The sequence below is a fragment of the Chlamydomonas reinhardtii genome, chromosome 16 (genome assembly GCF_000002595.2).
Source record: "Chlamydomonas reinhardtii strain CC-503 cw92 mt+ chromosome 16, whole genome shotgun sequence".
Lineage (NCBI taxonomy): Eukaryota > Viridiplantae > Chlorophyta > Chlorophyceae > Chlamydomonadales > Chlamydomonadaceae > Chlamydomonas > Chlamydomonas reinhardtii.
Window position 1 is genome coordinate 5,994,830 of NC_057019.1, and position 17,793 is coordinate 6,012,622.

At 64.6% G+C, this 17,793-nt stretch overlaps 4 protein-coding genes across 4 annotated transcripts; 2 read left to right on the forward strand and 2 right to left on the reverse strand.

Moving 5' to 3' along the window:
* Position 1: 1 nt before the first annotated feature.
* CHLRE_16g676550v5 (uncharacterized protein) lies at positions 2-4,118 on the reverse strand. Its single transcript, XM_043071304.1, has 7 exons — positions 3,792-4,118; positions 3,353-3,438; positions 2,598-2,750; positions 2,270-2,378; positions 1,730-1,990; positions 1,385-1,510; positions 2-1,079 (listed from the first exon to the last, which is right to left on the reverse strand). The coding sequence occupies exons 1-7, from the start codon at positions 3,936-3,938 to the stop codon at positions 981-983; spliced, it is 981 nt and encodes a 326-aa protein (XP_042916085.1). The 5' UTR covers positions 3,939-4,118; the 3' UTR covers positions 2-980.
* A 120-nt stretch (positions 4,119-4,238) lies between these two features.
* Positions 4,239-7,470, forward strand: CHLRE_16g676537v5 (uncharacterized protein). Its single transcript, XM_043071303.1, has 3 exons — positions 4,239-5,516; positions 5,842-5,916; positions 6,220-7,470. Exons 1-3 carry the CDS (start codon positions 4,932-4,934, stop codon positions 6,385-6,387), a joined length of 828 nt encoding a protein of 275 aa, XP_042916086.1. The 5' UTR covers positions 4,239-4,931; the 3' UTR covers positions 6,388-7,470.
* Positions 7,471-7,542: 72 nt separating this feature from the next.
* On the reverse strand, positions 7,543-13,428 carry CHLRE_16g676500v5 (uncharacterized protein). Its single transcript, XM_043071300.1, has 9 exons — positions 13,107-13,428; positions 12,972-13,020; positions 12,394-12,813; positions 11,196-12,070; positions 10,856-10,931; positions 10,174-10,487; positions 9,937-9,982; positions 9,540-9,675; positions 7,543-9,366 (listed from the first exon to the last, which is right to left on the reverse strand). The coding sequence occupies exons 1-9, from the start codon at positions 13,200-13,202 to the stop codon at positions 7,983-7,985; spliced, it is 3,396 nt and encodes a 1,131-aa protein (XP_042916087.1). The 5' UTR covers positions 13,203-13,428; the 3' UTR covers positions 7,543-7,982.
* A 448-nt stretch (positions 13,429-13,876) lies between these two features.
* Positions 13,877-17,556, forward strand: CHLRE_16g676450v5 (uncharacterized protein). The gene is made up of 5 exons (XM_001695898.2): positions 13,877-14,255; positions 14,388-14,507; positions 14,975-15,124; positions 15,882-15,940; positions 16,234-17,556. Exons 1-5 carry the CDS (start codon positions 14,142-14,144, stop codon positions 16,367-16,369), a joined length of 579 nt encoding a protein of 192 aa, XP_001695950.2. The 5' UTR covers positions 13,877-14,141; the 3' UTR covers positions 16,370-17,556.
* The last annotated feature ends 237 nt before the right edge of the window (positions 17,557-17,793 follow it).

Genomic DNA, 17,793 nt, shown 5'->3' on the forward strand with positions numbered 1-17,793 from the left:
TGTCGCTCTGTTATTACACTCGCTTCATCTCAGCGGCCCTGGTGTTTCGCACACGTCGTCTCTACTTCACGCTCCAATTCGCAGGCTCAATCCTCTCAGCGCTTCGGCAGCGCCGATTAACTTCAACTCCCACGAGAGCCTTGCACTTCAATGGCGCAAACCGTACGGACACGCCTCAGCTTCCCCATCATACCAATTTACGAGCGTGATGCCTACCTCCCTACTGCGTTTTACTGCACTAACCTGCGCACTGCGGTTCACTCAAGTTGTCCGGGCGTCGTCTCACATCCTGCCTAGTTCCTCTGTCTGTCTGCAAGCTACCGGCGCCCCCACGATACTGCATGCTGTAAACACCCAGTCTTGAACACACCTGTCGTGCACACTGCACGACCCACCGCATCACAGCATGCCTGCACCCACCTCCGCCCCTGCAACGTGCAGCGGGGACGTGGGGTTCTGCATTGTGACGCCGACACTATACAGCATTTCCTGCCATGCGTGCGCGAGAGCGCAACGAGGTACACGGCAGGGACGGGCCGCGCCTAAGAGACGGAGATCTGGCAACACCTAGTCCATGCGCCCGCTTGAATGCACGTAGAAACGCAGGCCTTGAAAGCTACGACCTGCTGCGACAAACAAGCACGTTACACACACGCACAACGAAACGCCACATAACGGCGCCTTGCTGCACAAAAAGAATGAAGACCCCACCGCTTCCCACCTCCATGGCGCTACCCCTCCTCGTGGCAACATGACTCCCCGCATTCTGCACGGTGTGGACTGAGACCGATGTAGCAAACGTTTCAAAAGCGTTGCTGTATTCTCGGCCAACGCCTCCTCCTCCTGTCACATCACCTTGTGTTATGCGAGTCTTGCTGCTCAAAGCTCACGCTTCCCCAGCCTGCAACCCAGCCACTCGTGTGCTCCTTCCGAAGGCAGCTTCGCCATCCAACGCTGCCTAACACGCTCTTCGTCAAAGCTTAGCGGGCCTTGTCCGCGGTGGGCGCAGGTGCCGGCGCGGCAGCGCCGCCCATGCCAACCGCGCGGCGCAGGCGCTCCCCCGTGACCGCGGCCGTCTCCTGTAGATGGTACACGATGTAACGAAGATGCACTTTTGGACCTCTGGTTCATTACATTTGGTATCGAATATGGTTCGGTCCTCGATGGGTCTGAGCCTCTGAGGTCGTGTGTTCAAGCATGCACTTTTTGGACCTCTGGTTCAGTACACACGAGGTCGCCCATATTAAAACGACCTCAGTAGGTCGGAACGTCGGCCTTGCTGACCACTCATGGAGACGGTAGTTACCATTTCCGGGCACGGTTCTGAACATGGAAGAACGTACGCGCCGCCGCCGACTCTGGCCCCCCTGCCCCTCCCTCTCACCTGCAGGTGCTTGGTGGCCACACACGAGTTGACCAGGATGGCGTGCGCCCACTCGCGCGCCTTGGCTGCCGCCCTGTCAATCGGGTCGGGCTGCGGCGGCGCCTCCGCCTCCAGCACACGCGCCACCTGTCCTTCCACCCGGGGCGCCGGCGTGTGAGGAGCGTGCTGTGCGGGTTAGGTCCACTCACCGCAGAGACTCCAACCGTGGAGCACCCAAATGCTCGAATCTGAACGGGAACCCAGCCCGAGGGACTATCCAGCTGGCATGCGCCCGTCCCCGCCGCCCCACTGCGCCTCCCCTGCCGCCGCCGCCCCCCATGCCCCGGCCCCTGCCGCCGCACCCACCTTGACCGCCGCGCGCACGTGCCGCGCCTCCTCCTCCGCCACGGCGTCCTCCACCACCAGCCGCCGCGCCGCGTGCATCACGTTGCGCACCACCCGCGCCGGCTTGTACGGCACCACCGCTCCGCCCGCGCCGTCCCCGGCGTCGGCGTCGCCGCGGCGGCGCTGCAGCCTCACCACGGCGTCAAGGCGGCGCAGGAGCAGCTGCGGCCGCACGGCCTGGAGGGAGGCCTCGCTGTCCGTCACGCGCAGCAGCGCGTCAGCCTGGAGGAGGGGACGTGTGTGTGTGTGTGTGTGTGTGTGTGTGTGTGTGTGTTTTAGCGTGTGTGCAAACGGTGGTCGCGGGCCGGCAGGGGGAGACGTCATGCATCCGTGTCTGCACCGCCCGTCAACAAGCACCCTCAGGGACTGGAGTGACCGCCCTCCCCACGGCCCTGCACCCCCTCCCCATCTCGCGGCCAATCACAGTTGGAAGCGGGACAAACACTCCACCCAACCCCTGACCCGCTCCACCCAACCCCAGACCCGCTCCACCCACCCCACCTTGAGGTACACGCTGCCCGGGAAGCCCGCCCTGTCGTACAGCGACTGGGGCAGGCCCAGCCGCGGCTTCAGCTCCAGAGAATAGTTGGGCGGGCGGCGGGTGAAGTTCCTGTGAAACACACACACACACACACACACACACACACACACACACACACACACACAAATTCATGAACTGTGTCTTAGCGCGTCATGCGTCTGACTGGAAATGGTGGGTAGCACGCTAGCACCCCCTCCCCACAACCCAAACTCCCGCCGTCTTTCATGGACGGCTACCCTCCACCACCATCCCCTTTCCCCGCACCCTGGACACCACGGCCGGACTCACTCCTGGTACACCGGCTCCGCGCCGGTGCGGACGCGCACGCCCAGCAGCCCTCGGCCCAGAAGTCCGCCCGCCGCCTTGGCGCTGCCGGGCAGGTCCGCCGCCACCTGCAGCCACCACAGCTCCGTGTTCAGGAAGGGGAGCCGGATCTTCTTGCTGCGGTGGTGGGAGGGTGGTGGGAGGGTGGTGGGAGGGTGGTGGTAAGTTGATGGTGGGAGGGTGGTGGGAGGGTGGTGGGAGGGTGGTGGAGGGTGGTGGGAGGGTGGTAATAAGTTGATGGTGGGAGGGCGGTGAGAGGGTGGTGGGAGCGCGGTGGGAGAGCGGTGGGAGGATGTCGGTGGTGGGAGGATGTCGGCGGTGCGGGTCCGTCGGGAGGGCCGCCCGTGCTGACCGGTCACGGAGGTGGAGTTGGGTGGGCTGCGTCACTCCTCAAGTGCCGACTCCCTCGCCCTACTATTTTGCCTTGCGCCCCGTTCGATGCTTCACTACAGGGGTAACAAAAGCTCTGCGTCGGCACCCGGCCCCGGATTCGCTCTCGCGCAGTGTCCAGTACAAACCCGCACTGTCTCGTACTGTCCCGTACCGGACAGCAGTACTGTCCCCCCTGTCCCGCCCGCACCGCCGCCCGCACCGCCACCCGCACTCCCTCCCTCTACCGCCCCGCCCGCACTGCCTCCCGTACTGCCTCCCGCACTGCCACCCGCACTCCCGCCACCCACCCACATGCCTCGCCCGCCCCGCCCGCATCAACCGCCTACTTGTACGACACACTGTTGGTCCAGATGAGCCCCCGTCCACGGACCAGCTGCAGCGGCAGCTCGATGCGGCCGCGGAAAAACACGTCCTGTACGCAAAAAAGCGGAGGAGAGGGGAAGGAAAGCAGAGGTGGGCGGGTGCGGGGGCAACGAGGGTCAAATCGAAATGCACTGGACCGCGCTGGAGGCGTGGCGGGGACGCGGGGGCGGGGACAGGCACGCGCAGGCAGAGGGGTTAGAGTCAAGGAGCCTTAAGGCGGAGGCCCAGCAGCGCTCGTGCTGCTGCCGGAGGCCAGGTTAGCTAGAATGTCTGTTTTTGCACGGCAGGTGCTGGTCTCTACCTAGGCAAACACGAACATGCAAGGCAGGGCCCTGGCGGGCGTTGGACGCGCTGCGTGCTGCGGCTGGCCCGGAAGTGCTACCGCCGCTGTGCCGGCCACACCTTGATGCTCAGCGACGGGCTGAAAGCCGTAGAGCTAGCCATCTTCAAGTTGCCCTTCTCGTCCGCCTCCAGCACGTCGATGGTGCCTTTGAGCCCCAGCTCCAGCGGCCCAATGATGAGCCGAGGGCTTTTCAGCTTAATGCCCATGGTCGCTCCCTTAGCAAGTTTGAGAAGTTGATGTTTAGCAGTTGGCTCTTCAGCGGTCATGGTGCACGCGGTCAGTTGCAAGCGCCCGAGGCAGGGAGAAAGAAGGCAACTGGACACAGGCTGTCACTGATTGCTTGAAGACGCAACCCAAATCGTGTACGTATTAGTGTTAATCTTGTGAGCAAATCGTGCAGCTTAGTGGCTGAACATTCCCGGCTCAGTCCTCTGGGCCACCCATGCCGCAGTCGCACGACAAGCCCTTTCCCGCACCGGCCGCCGATCATGGCACATAGGCTACCTACACATGCCCTATAAATTGTTTGCTAGCAGTAACATGCAATTGGGCAAGCGGCCTCCGGAAACCCTCCGTGAAGCGATTGTTGGAGGACCTTGGCAATGCTCGGTGGCAACCTCGGTTTGCAAGGAGAGCAATGGCAGCTCCTTAACAAGCGGAAAACACAGGCATTGGGGTAATGACAAGGGGACAGGGTTTTGTGCGGCGTGTCTGAGCTAGGTCATGGGGGACTGGTGGGCCCCAACGCGCTCTGCGCACAGCCAGCCGGCATCGAGCTCACCACCTGCGTGGCACGTGACCCTCCAGGGATACATGCATGCGTTGCAGGTAGACCGGCAGCACCAGGGCTGCCTCAGAGCGGAGTGGCGCCGGACACGGCAATCCCACCGGGGTTAGGTAGGGTGCGTAGATGCGCCGGGTGATAGGCGCACGCTCCTATGAGGAAGTCCCAGGTGCCGGTCAATCTGCGGGTCGTGTCAGTTGGCGATCGCAACAATGCGCCACATCTCTTTTTCTTGCTTATATGTTTATCGGACGTCCGCCTTGACCGACATGAGGACAGCTTTTCTGCCATCTAGCAGGTGTGATGGTCAGGGGAGTGACCCATGAACCCGGTAAGGGACCGCCTGCAATACTCACTCACATCGCCCGCTGCTGCCTGCTGCTGCTCTATCAACGGAGTCGGCGGCGTGTGAGCCATGTGTAAGGGTGCCAAAGTCACAGAATGGGCGGGGTACGGCCGCTTCCACCGCCGCCGCCACTTCCGCCGGCGCTGCTGCTTCCCGCGGCGCCACTGCTTCCACTGCCGCCGCCGCTCCCGGGGGCGCCACCGCCGCTCCCGGGGGCGCCACCACTTCCAACGCCTCCTGGCGATGCCGGCGGGCCTGCCACCATCATGCTGGTGGATCCGCGATTGGCTTTGGGGTGGCGTAGCCCTCTTGAGGCCGACGGCCTCGAGAGGCCCCTGCCACCAAGCGCGCGGACACCCGCGCTGTCGGGGCCGCGGGCTCTGGCCTGCGGGCTGGTTCCTGCTGCCGCCGGCTGGGCGGCGGCCGTCGGCTTCGGTGGCTGAAGCTACCTGCGGCGCTGCTGGGCGTGCGAGCAGCTCTCTGGCTGCAGGAGGCCAGCTTGGCGGTGGTGGCGGTGAGCCCGGCGGTGGCGCTTGGGTGGCTGGGGTGGGCCCGGCTGCCGAGTTCAACTCCGGCTACCTCGCAACGTTCGCCAAGCTGGCCGACTGGTACACCACCAACGGCGGCACCGGCAGCAAGGCCATCGTCCCTGAGGTGAGTTTCATCAGTCTGTTGCTTGTCAGCTAGCTAGCTAGCGAGCGAGCGAGCTGGTTGGTGCCGGGCCCACGGCCGGGCTCGTGATGTCGTGGATGGAAGGCAGAGGGGAGGGGCCGAGGGGGCTGGGCAAGGCCGGCGTCTGTGTGCAAGGCCCGATGCGGCGGGTAGGGTAGCGGGCGGGTTTCTAATAGTGAAGGGAGCTTCTAGGGCTTCAGTCCGTCAGCTAGCAGGCCTCAAGCATGTGTGTGCTAGCCAACTTTCGTTTTAATGGCTGCTAGCGTTTCAAACAATGCAATACGTGTGCGTCTTCCCATCACCGCAGGAAATCTTCAATGGCTGGACCGATCTGTACGGCTCGCCCAACCCCCTGCTGGGCAGCGGCCTGCCCTACGACGTGGTGCGTGTGCGATGCATGCGGCTCCCTGCCGTGTAGGAAGGCCGCCGGCCGCTGTTGCTGCGTGCTGTGGGTGCCTGCTGCGTGCTTTGCGTACCAGCACCCTCTGCTTGCTGTAGATCCCCATCCTTGCGGCCTCGCCTGGATCGCGGCTCGCCGTTCCACACGTGCCCCGCTGCACGCCTGCACTCGTGGTGTGTTGCCCGCCCCGGGGCCCTGTAGCTCGCTCCGCACCTTGCCTTCCCTTTCGATGTGGGCTGATAACTGACGCTCCCCCCAACCCGCCATCGCGCCCCATCCACGCAGGTGGACGGCACCAAGCCGTCGTACTTCCTGCAGGTCCGTACGGTCAAGACCACCGGCGCCAACTGCTGGCACAACGCCCGCTCCCTGTACGCCTCCCTGAACAAGCCATGGAAGTCAGCCAGCCATGGGCCTGACCGTCCACAGCGTTTACCGTCGGTTACGAGGTAACATGTGATTTCGCAACTTGCGCAACTGACTGCCTGCTCTCGTGCCGCCTGCTGCAAGCCCACTCCGCCTTCCGCTCTGGTATACGTACGCATTAGTTCCGCAACGCACGTCAATAAGTGGGCCGCCTAATCAGCAAGCGCCGCGGTGCACAGTGGATAAGAGGGATGGCAGCTTTCTTATCATACCGCAATCGGGTCCCATGATGTTGTTGATGAGCTGCTGGTGCGGCAAAGTGGCTCCTGATGATGACGGGGCTCGCTCAAATTGCTGCCACGCCAGTGGCTATCGCCGTGCGTTCATTCATCGGACACGTTGCATGGGCGCGATTGCGGGGCTTGGTTTATCAAACAAAGCCGGACTGCCGTACATGCCCGAGCACGCGTGTGTTTTGCGGCATGTGCGTGTGTTTTTGGGGGGGAGTCTGTGCGAATGTGCACGCGTGCACATCCCCCCGTTTTGATAGTAGCGAATGCTTCCTTTCCCACACATGCGAACCGTAGCAAGGCAGGATGTCGATATGTGTTGGCATGCATGGCTTATGTGAAGAAACGACGTGCATTTCTGTGAAATTGTGCGCATGGCATGTGATGAATGCACACGGGCGAGCATGTTGATGACAGGGCGGGAATGAGAAACAGCTGGGGACAGGCACCCAATCCCCTTCTTTGTCATGTGCGCATTGTGGTGGTACGTGCTGGCGGCGTGGATGTGGTCCGCACGCACTCTTTTGTTTGCTGAGCTAACTTGTATGGCTGACTGAGTGTGTTGGGCCTGTTGCTTGCCAGCTCTACTGTAGAATAAAAGATCCCTCCGGCCGCCGCACATCAGACGTTAGGCATGTGCAGCATGCAGGGCCAGAGCATGTACACAGCGCACAGCCCTGCACAGCCGCACAGGAACGTGTATGAGGGGGGTTGGTTTGAGCTCGGGGGTTCTGAAGTTACTGAGTTTAAAGAGGCGGGGTGGGACTGGGCGGGCATGATCGCGCAGGTGGCTAACGTTGCGCAAGGGTGCCGCAGTTTCGAACGACATGGACTGGGGGTCCCGGATGCCATGGATGGAACGAACGCTTACTGATTATTACGGCTATCTGGGGGGTGTTGGAAACGGGGGCCGTCAGTGGCGCTGGTGGGGAATGGTGGGGATCGGTGGGAATCGGTGGGAACGAGGGAGCCGAACACGCTCACCCACTAGCGTAGCGCATCAGGCACTCATCCCCACTTGACATGTGCATGCCCATTTCCCACACGTGCGCGCAAGCCACTTCGAGTACTGCAAGTGAAGACTTCATCAACAACATGACGTCCAAGGGTTGCAGGCCAATAGTCCGGCGGTCTGAAACTCAGCATTGAGCCTTTCGACTGTACGTGAATTCAGTAACAACATGTCGGCGTCGACAACAGTCCGCCGCGTAACCTAATAATCCAACCGTTGCAGGTTGGGGCCACGTGACCTGCAAGGTGACAGCAGGATGGTTTCCCCGCGCACAGTACAACATACTGCTTCTGGCCGAGTCCCACCGCCCCCAACACGCACTGATCCTCCACGCCCTCGTGAATGCAGCTTAAACCCAGGTGCGGCGCCGTTCGGCGCTCTCATCTTGTGCCATCGCTAGCGCCATCGCTAACACGGCTTTCCTCCTCCGCAACCCCAGCCGAAGCCTCTGCTCCAGCCACCGCCGCTGCTGCCGCCGCCTTCGCCGCCGCCTTCTTCGCAGCCGCCTGCTGCTCCGCCTTCCACGGCCACAGCAGGTGGCGGTGCATCCAGCCCTCCACCGCCCGCTGCATGCCAGCCGTCTCCGTGTGCCCCACGCCCACCTCCACCACCAGCATCAGCCTCTCACCCACCATCGCGTCCACCGCCTCCTGCTCCAACCTGGACGCCTCCTCAAACAGGGCAGACGCCTCCGCCGCCACCACCGCTGCCATCTCCGCAGCGGTCTCCGCGGCCGCGGCCGACATCACGGCGGCCGCCGCCGCCGCCTCCACAGCCGCCTGCGCCGCGCGCTGAGCCGCAGCGGCGGCCTCAGCCGCCGCCTGCGCGGCGGCGGCAGCCGCCTCAGCCGCCGCGGCAGGGTCCTCCACGCCCTCCTCACCGGCTGATGCAGCTGCGGCCTTGCCACCGTCGCCGCCCTCTTCGGCTGCCGCCCACGCCGCCGCTTCAGCAGCCCGCGTCGCTGCCCGTGACGCCATCGCCGCCGCTGTGGCGTTCGCCATGCGCGCGTCCGCTGCCTGCGCGGCCTCCGCCGCCGCCCGCGCCGCCGCCTCCGCTGCCTGCTGCGCCTGCAGCGCCCTGGCAGCTGCACGCACCGCCTTGCGCCTTGCATCCAGAGTCTCCCAATCCGCATCCGAGGTACAGGGCGGGACCACGAAGCGCGATGAGAGCGAGGCCTCCCGCACAAGACCAGCATCAGATGCAGCGGCGTCAATGGCGGCGGCGTCGCCATCTGCGCCGGCTGCAGCCTCGCCGCCGTCCGCTACAGCCTCCCCGTCCAATGACACAGCTGCCGCAGCACCCTCCAATGGCGGCGCGGCTACTGCCTCTGCCTCCGTGGCGGCGGCATCTGTGGAAGCCGAAGCCGGGGTCGCCTCTGCTGCCTCTGACCGCTCAGCTGCGGGCGCCTGCCTCCCCACGGACGCCCTGCTCGCTTCCGCCCGCATGCTCGATGCCTCCCTCTGCACCCCGCCCGCCGTCGCCCTGCCTGCGGCGCCGCCGGCGCTGCTACTGCTGCTGCCCTGTGCCGACAGAGGCGCCCGCGCCGCCCCGGCGGCGGACGCCGTCGACTGCTCCGCCGCCGGCTCCGCTGCCACTCCCGCCGCCGCCTCGACTGCCGCCGCCGCGGCCTCCTCCTCTGCGTCGTCCGCCGCCGCGCGCTCGGCCGCATATGTGGACTCGGTCGCGGCCAGCGCCCGCAAGCCCTCCTCCAGGTCCGCGGCACGCTTGGCCTGGGCCCGCAGGTGTTTGGCCCACGCCTCGTACCTGAGGTGTGGGGAGGAGGAAACTTGAGCCCGACTGGGCAGCAGACGGGCGGAGGAGGCAGGGGACCGGGGCGCGCACACGCACACACGCACACAAGCACCAATCGCGGCATGCAAGGGCATCGGCATGGCCCACTCCCAAACACCCATGCGGCTGGCGGTGTGCCGCCGCACCTGGCACGTGCCGCGCCCACTGCGAGCTCCACGCCGGGCAGGGGGCAGCGCGGGTCCAACTCCCCCGTGGCCACCAGCAGCGGCCGCAGCGGGATGAGCGGCAGCGAGCCCGGGCCGTCAAAGTCCGTGAGCAGGCCTGCAAGGGTTAGGCGGGGCAGCGCGGGACAGGGGGGAGCGGGGAAGAGGCGGGTCGGCAGGGCGGGGCAGCGCGGTGCGGTGCGGTGCGGTGGATTTTATGACCAAGGGCGGCCAAGGCCGAGGAGATGGAGCAGCAGTGGTGGTTGAGGGCTGCGTGGGCAGCAGCCGAAAGGCCGCAGCTGCGTATCCTGACGTCATACGACACCGCGGAAAAGGAGGAGCACCCATGTGGGAGGTGCCGCAATTCGGTTTGGCTCACCCGGTAGCAGTTTGTCCCACACCGCCCGCACCACGTCAGCAGTGACCTGCACACACACAGGCACAGGCAGAGGCGGCAAGAGGGTGTGCGACACGACGGCGTTGAGGGAGGACCGCCGCTGTGCACATAACATCATGGAACAGAGCAACCGACATACACACATACAATTCGCACAAAATGCATGCATCGCGTTTGCTCTGAAACACACACGCCACACCGCGCGCGAGCGCTACCTACCTTGCCCCGCCCAGACGCGGCGTCCGCGGCGCCTCCGCCGTTGCCCTGCACCCCTTCTGCTCCCACGGCAACCCCAGTCGGAGCCGCATGCCCGCCCTGCCGCTGCTCCTTTTCCTTTGCCTTTTCCTTTTCCGCCGCCGCCAGGTCATCCGCCGCCACCTCAAACACTAGCGGAATGGAGTCCACACGTGCTCCCCAGGCGCCCGCCCCCAGCGCCCAGCCGAAGGCCTGCACGCCCATGACTGGCGCCGCCACCGCCACGCGCGGGTCGGCCGCCGCCGTGAGCCATGTGAACATGCCGCCCAGCGACACGCCTGAGGCCGGAGGAGAGCGCGCAGTTTGTGTGTGTGTGTGTGTGTGGGGGGGGGAGAGTGATGGTGATGGTGGTGGTGGTGGTGAAAGGTGGTGGGGCTGGTGAGCAGGCAGCGGGTGTGGGCGGGTGCATGGGTAGGACAGCCCAAGCCGCCGATAGCCCACGCGCCGCCCGGTGTTTGGGCTGGGCAGGGCCGCAGCGCTCATCACCACTGCCAGCCACAGGCATTCAGCGGGTCGGTGTGGCCGAGAGGGCCCCACACGCCCCCGCCCCCGGCCTCGCCCCAGCCCCCGCCCCAGGCCCCGCCCAAGCCCAAGCCCCGCATGCCGCGGGCCGCGTCCGTGTGTGCGGCTCAGGCTCCGGCCTCACCGGTCATGCCGATGCGGGTGGGGTCCACGTCGCGGCGGCGCACCAGGATGTCCAGCAGCACCAACACATCCCACACCTGTGTGTGTGTATATGTGTGTGTGTTAAAGAGCACAAGGAAAACGTTGCGCAAAGACAGTGTGTGTGTATGTGTGAGTGAGTGAGTGAGTGAGTGAGAGAGGCGACAGGGCCGGGCAGGCACGGCGGCAACGAGCATTCGGGGAGGAGCGGGGAGCGCGGAGCGGGGAGTGGAGGAACGGAGGGGAGGCTTGCACGCATGCATGGTTTGTGGAGGAGGGATTCCCCTGTTGCCCGCACATGCCGACTGCAGCCCTCAACACACCGTGTCCAGCAAGAACGGCCGCTCCCCGGAGCCACGCCACGCCGCCACCAGCGCCATCTCATACACATTGCGCGGCGTCAGCCGGTCACCCGCCGCCGCCGCCGCCGCCGGGCCGCGGCCCCGCGCCGCCGCCGCCGCCGCCCCCGCGGGCCGGCCCGCACTCCCACCGCCGCCGCCAGCACTGGCCGCCGGCTCGGGCGGCGGCGCCGTGGCCAGCGCGGCGGCGGTGGCGGCGGCGCCGCGCCGCGCCCGGAACTCCGCCGCCGCGCCAATCCAGGCGTCCAGGAACCGTGTATGCGCCGCCCGCCGCGCCGCATCCCGCCGCGCCGTCTCTGCAGCCGCAGCCGCCTCATGCGCGCCAAGGGCACGTGCGCTGCCCGCGTCCGCCCCCGCACCCGACTCGCTGCTCGCTCCCGGGGTGTGTGACCTGCCCGCCGCCGGCGCAGCCGCCGGCCCTGCCCCAAAGCCGGCGCCGGCGGGGAAGCCGCTGAGGAAGCTGCCGCCAGGCGCCAGGCCCGCCGCCGCATCCGCCCGCTCCAGAGCCGAAAGCGTCTTTGCATCCAGCCCCTTCACCGCCGCCATAACGGAAGTCGACGCCGCCGCCGCCGCCTTCAGCTTCGCCGCCTTAGCCGCCGCCGCCGCCGCCGCGTCCTCATCCGCCGCCGCGCCGCCGCTGAGGCTGGCGCCGCCGCCGCCCGACAGCATGTGCGACACGGCGGCAGGGCCGGCGGCGCTGGCGGCTGCGTCAACCGCCGCCGCCAGGTCTGCCGGGACGGCGGCGCGCTGGCCGTGGTACCGAGCATCGATGGCGGCCGTGAGGTAGCCCATGCGCGCATACAACTCCTGCTTGGCCCGCACGTGGTCCATGCCCTCACCTGGGCCAGGCGTGGTGAGAGGAAGAGGAAGCAGGAAGGCTTTGGGTGGGTGGCTGGGTAGCGTATTTGCAAAGGGCGCATACACGGTACCTGCGGAAAGGTGGTGCGGTTACGCGTGTGCAGACACGCCGGCTGCCCTACTCAGCTCCGTCCCCGTTGCATTGCTCCCGTCCTCAGCTCCTGTCACCCCCACACGCGCACGGGTTTGTTGCCCGAAACCTGGCGTACGGCCACCAGACGGGACCGACTTCTGCGGCCGTTACCCCGTAACCCCATAACTGCATGCCACATCCCCCCCCCCCCTGAAACGGCGCGACACGCACCCGTGGCATGCATGAAGATGACCACCGGCCGCCGGATCATTGGCGGCGGCGGCATCCACTTGCTGCGCCGCCGCCGGAGCTTGGGCGCCGCCTCCCCGGCGCCGCCGTCAACCCTGCCCATGCCGGCGTCACGGTCTGGTCCCCCGTTGCCCTCATGCTCCTCCCCACAGTCACCCTCCGCATCCCCCGCTGCTTCCTCGCCATCAGCGGCCTCATCCGCTGCCTCCGCTGCTGCCTCCGCGGCGTCAGCCGCCTCGGCGGCTTCGGCCGCTGCTACTGCCGCCGCGATGGATGTGGTGGCTCCTGCGGCGGCAGTAGCAGCCCCCGCCGCGGCGGGCTCTGCCGGTCTGACAATTCGCAGCGGCACCCAGCCCTGGGACCCAGGCTCGACATAGTACTCGTACTCCTCCACCTCGATGCCTGCAAACGTCAGGCATTTACCGAGGTTTACAGTCGTAGATTGGGCTCACGTCACGTGGTATGATGGGTTTATTACTGGCAGTAGCGACCCTGGGATTGGGGGGGCCTTAGAAATATTGGGGAGGCGGCGGCCGAGTCCCCAGTCCTGCTGGCCTCACCTGCTGGCACCGGCGCTGCAACGGGCCAACGGAAGGTTGCCTTGTTGACCTGAGGGATGGGTGGGTGGGTGTGTTTGGGGGGGGGGAGGGCGATGAAAGAACAGGCGGCAGGAAGCAACAAGGCACGCTGCTCACAATGGGGGGCTCGGCGCGCTCTCTGGAACGCTGGCAAGCGCGCAGCAAGCACTCGCGCACTGCAGCGTCTTTGCCACTCTCCCAAGCGCTGCTCATGGTGGCCTACAGAGCGCCTCGAGTTCGTCGGAGGTCACATGCGACGGAGGTGTTGCAGGGCACCATGGCCGAACTTTACGGTCTACTCAAACGCCAAATGCAACGGTATACAAGCACAATAGGCAACAAGGGCAACCAACGCCGCGAGCATGTGCGATTATAAAATAGCGCTGATAGAATGTCGGTGTCCAAGCCAAGGGTAACTGGCATTGGCTGCAGCTTATATTTCCATAACACCAGCAGAGAGCACAAAGGCTGCTGGTCGCGCTTGTGATCTGTGTCGGTTTCCCTCCCCCGTGTATGCACATCGTATCCCCGCCCCTCATACCCTGCCCATTCCAGCAGTACTCGAGGGTCAAGTCTCTCCTCTCCTCTCCACGACATGCAGAGTCGCTCCTGGATTCCTGTGCAGCAGCACTGCTCCCGTCAAGACCATGGACTGAGCCGGGCGTTCACATCCGTCACATCAGTGCGCACGCCTCCCCGAGGTCTATCGGCGTGCGACGCCGCTTTGCGACCCACCCATGCTGCTGAGTCCCTTTCATTGCGGCTGAGCTGACCGCGCGGTCGATGGTCTGGGGCCAGATGCAGTATGGGGCTTTGCACGGCACGGGATGGGGATGCACCGGGCGCCAACCACCAAAGGGACCGAGGCTTCCCCTCTTCGGAAGGCTTGTATGCACAAGGTCACAGTGACACCTACAATCTGATTTCGCGCCATCCATAAGAAGAAACAGCATTGCAGACGCGTTTCCCAACGGCGCTCGTTTAGTGTAGGCCATGCGCTCCCTCGCGACGCCCGGCCGCAGTGGGCGCATGCACCATGACTTGGTCTGCCGCTCCCGATCGAGAATTAGGCCATGCGTTGCACTGCACGCGTCGGCCAGTGGCGCGCCAGGGCCATCCGGCGGGAACTCGGGTTTGCCTATCATTCGTGCCATGAAGCTGCCGAACCAAGCAGATAGTGTATTCAACCCAAAGGACAGCAGGGACCTCCGGAGTGCCGTGCTGGATGCACCGACGAAGAGCGTTTCGGACCTGGACTACCTCTCGGTAAGACCGGCCAGGGACTTCTGGGCTGATCTGATGATAATAGCTCAAAAATTTGCACTCGCCTTGCAACGGTGCCAGTTTGCGGGTGTCATCGTCAGCATCGCATGTTGCACTGGACGCTTGCACGCACAGGAACTGCTGGCCATCCAGCAAAGCGATGGCCCTAAAAACCTCGGATTCTTCGGGACTCGCAACATGGGTGTCACACACCAAAAGCTCGTGGAGATCCTCGCGTACGCATACGCATCCACGGTGAGGCAGGCCCAGTGCGGCCCAAGGCCTCGCGCTCTGGAGGCGGACATGACCTGGGGAGATGCCTAGGCGGCAATCATAGGGCACACGGAGGCAGGAGGGCGGCCAGCTAAAGGGTGCGGCTCACGGGAGGTGGGGCTCTGTGCCTTCCCACTCAAGTAGGGTTTCGTTCTTGCGGCCATCACGCTGACGGGGCTCAGGGTTGTTGCATGCCTCCGAGCTACATGGCCTTATAATCACGCGTTATGGAAAACTGCTTTGGGTTGCACGCGCACGCAGCACACGTTGCATGTACAGCCTCACACCGTTTGCGCCAGCTGGCACACGCCAGCTGGCGCCTGGCCTGGCCGCACCGGGCTGCACGTGCAGCGCGTCCTGCACCCTCCTGCACCACGCCATGCATGCATGCGCCAACCCCACCCGCTCATCCCGCAATTGCTCCTCATCCCGCGCCCCCGGCCCTCCAGGGCAACCACATCTTCACCTCGGGCGCCACGGGAACCAACGCGGCCGTGATCAAGGGCGCCCTGCGCGCCAACTGCCCGGACAAGCTGACGGTGCTGCTGCCGCAGAGCCTCAGCAAGCAGCCCTACGAGTCGCAGGAGCTCTTATCGCAGGTGGGCGGGCGGGCGGGCGGGCGAGCGCGAGGGCTTGGTGCTATTGTGTGCGGCGGGGGAAGGGGGAGAACAGCGGCATTGAGGTGGTTCGGCAGGCGTGTGTCATGGATGGTGTGGGTGCGAAGCCGGGGGGCGGGTTGTAGATACCAGCCCAAGCTAGAACGAACCCAATGCAAATAGCGAGGAGGAGAGCGTGGCCTATGGGGGGAGCCGCATTGTACAGCGTGCGAAGGAAGTGGCATGCAGCCCGCGGGGCGAGCGGTCTGTACGGCGATGGAAGCCCGGGAGGCGGTTAGGCACTGCGCTGCCCGCACCCCCGCCCGCCGAGCCGGGCGCCGCCATGGGCAGCAGCACCATGGGCAGCTAGCGGCCCCACATCACCCCAACTTGGCGACCACGTACTCAATCGCGACATGTCACCGCCTCCCAAGCCCCAACGCCGTTGCCTAAGGACCTCCACATGCCCGGACCTATTCCCCACTCACTCCGTTCTTTATGAACGGCTACCCCCTCACACCCCCACCCCCGCCCCACGCTACGGTCGGTAACGATTGCACTTCCCCAAGATGGTCTACCGTCTACCACTTCCTTAACTCATCATTAAAAAAAAGTTATTGTTACAATGTGACCAGCCAAGCTGGATCTCAAGGAACCTGGCAGAAACCGATCCAAGAGGATCATCACCAGATAGAGACTGCCTACTACATCATGATCCATGAATGTAGCCCCACCCCACCCCACCGCACCCCGCACCCAGGTGGCCAACCTGCAGGAGATGCCGCAGAACGACCACCTGCCGCTCATGGAGGCGTCCAGGTCAGCTGACCGGAGGGCGGGAGGAGGGGCGATGAGGGGCCGCTGTGGGGTGCGTGTGGCAGGCGGCAGGCGTGTGTGGCAGGTGGCGGCAGGCGGCAGAGCGCGTGACGGGCGGGCAGTGGCAGCGCGTACAAGGCGGCGTTGGCAGGCGCCGGTCTGTAGTCGGATGAGAGGGGAAGGGGCGTGGGCACGGCGCTCGGTGTATAACGCGGGCTGCTCTTCGGCGTGCCATGCATTTTGCATTGGGTTACTGATGCCCCTTGCCCGATGTACGCGCTTTTGACACGGTGCAGGATCTGCAACCGCAAGATCATCTCGCACATTCAGCAGGTGGTGTGCTTCGCCTTCCACGACAGTCGGTTACTGCTCGAAACCTGCCAGGAGGCCAAGGAGATGAAGAAGATCGTGACGCTCTTCTACCTCGACTAGTCCCTCGGCGCGGCGAGTCCCTTAGGCGAGGCAGGCCATGCAAGTGGGTGTGTAATGGCCGTGCCAATCCCTCACACGTGGGGCAATTGTTTCCGCCGCGTCTCTCGTGGTAGAGCCTGTAACCATTATGAGACGGAAAGGCGGCGCCAGCACCGCGCCGCCGCTTGTACCATGATTTTATGTGTGTCCATTTGGCCTGTCTGGGACTGTCCCCTCTGTAACATCCGCATCCATTTGGCCGCCTCATGCGGGCGGCGAATAAGGTGAGGTGGCGTTGCGCAGCACTTCTACCTGGGTCTCTGCCGTTGGTGTTGGCTGGGCGCGCATGAGACCACTGTGCGATGAGACTAGAATCGTGCGGCGTGCTGTCCATGCGCGCTATCGGGCATCCGCGTACTGTGTGGAAGTGAGGTGTTCAGTTGACTGCGCGGGGGTGACACAGTTCAAGCAAATTGAGCCGGGCGGTGTGCGTTGCCTGAAGAATGCGGGCGGCTGTGCAGGATCAATGAAGCGTGGTGTGTGGTAGACGGAAGGCAGTCAGCAGGCACACCAGGCCGACAAATGTGGTGCACGGGTGGACCCAACAAGGAATGTTCATGCGGAACCTACCAGGCTTCCTTGACGCAAAGCAAGTTCATTGTTAAGGGGTTGGCCGCTCCGCACCCCTCAAGGTGACAGTATTGAGTTCTGTGTTGGGGCGCTGCGTTGGCGGCTTACACTCGGTTCTACACCTGGACTCTGGAGTCATGACGAGGTTGTCTGTTGCGCGGACTCTCTTTGGGGTTGCAACTGCAGTGGCGTTCGCAGGCCCCAGTCCGCTGCCGATGTGGTTGGCACGTGTGAATGTTCCCTTCCCGGGTTCGCGGGTTCACTCCCTGCAAACATGGCCAAAACCTTGACACCCACGACCTCACAGCCGGTGACGCAAGTACCTATCTGTAAGTCCTGATTGACAAATTAGTCATCCCCCAAAGCGGATGTGGCGCAGCTGGTTAGCGCGTAGGTCTCATATGCAAATATGACCACTGATCGGGTGGGATATCCTAAGGTCATGAGTTCGAACCTCATCATCCGCAGTTGTTTTTGGCGCCGTTGACTAGTGGTCCTCATTCTCCGCAATGATAGCCCCCATACCCATATTTGCCCCCGCTTGTCGGACTGTCCCTTCTTTGTAATCTCGCATCCATATTGCCAGAAATAGTGCACGATTTGGTGAAGGTCAGCCAACTGGGCTAGGGCGGTTTCCCTTGAGGCCGGAGATGGTCCCTCCTGAACCTGGGTGCTGGGCCACGCCACGGGCCAGGCTGGGCACCCTTGCTGAGTCTAGCTGGGTCGGACTGTCCGGATTCTCCGGAATGTCGCATTCATACTTGCCCAGCGGCCCCAGCCTGTCCATAATACCCAGCCCCATACTCCCCAGATGA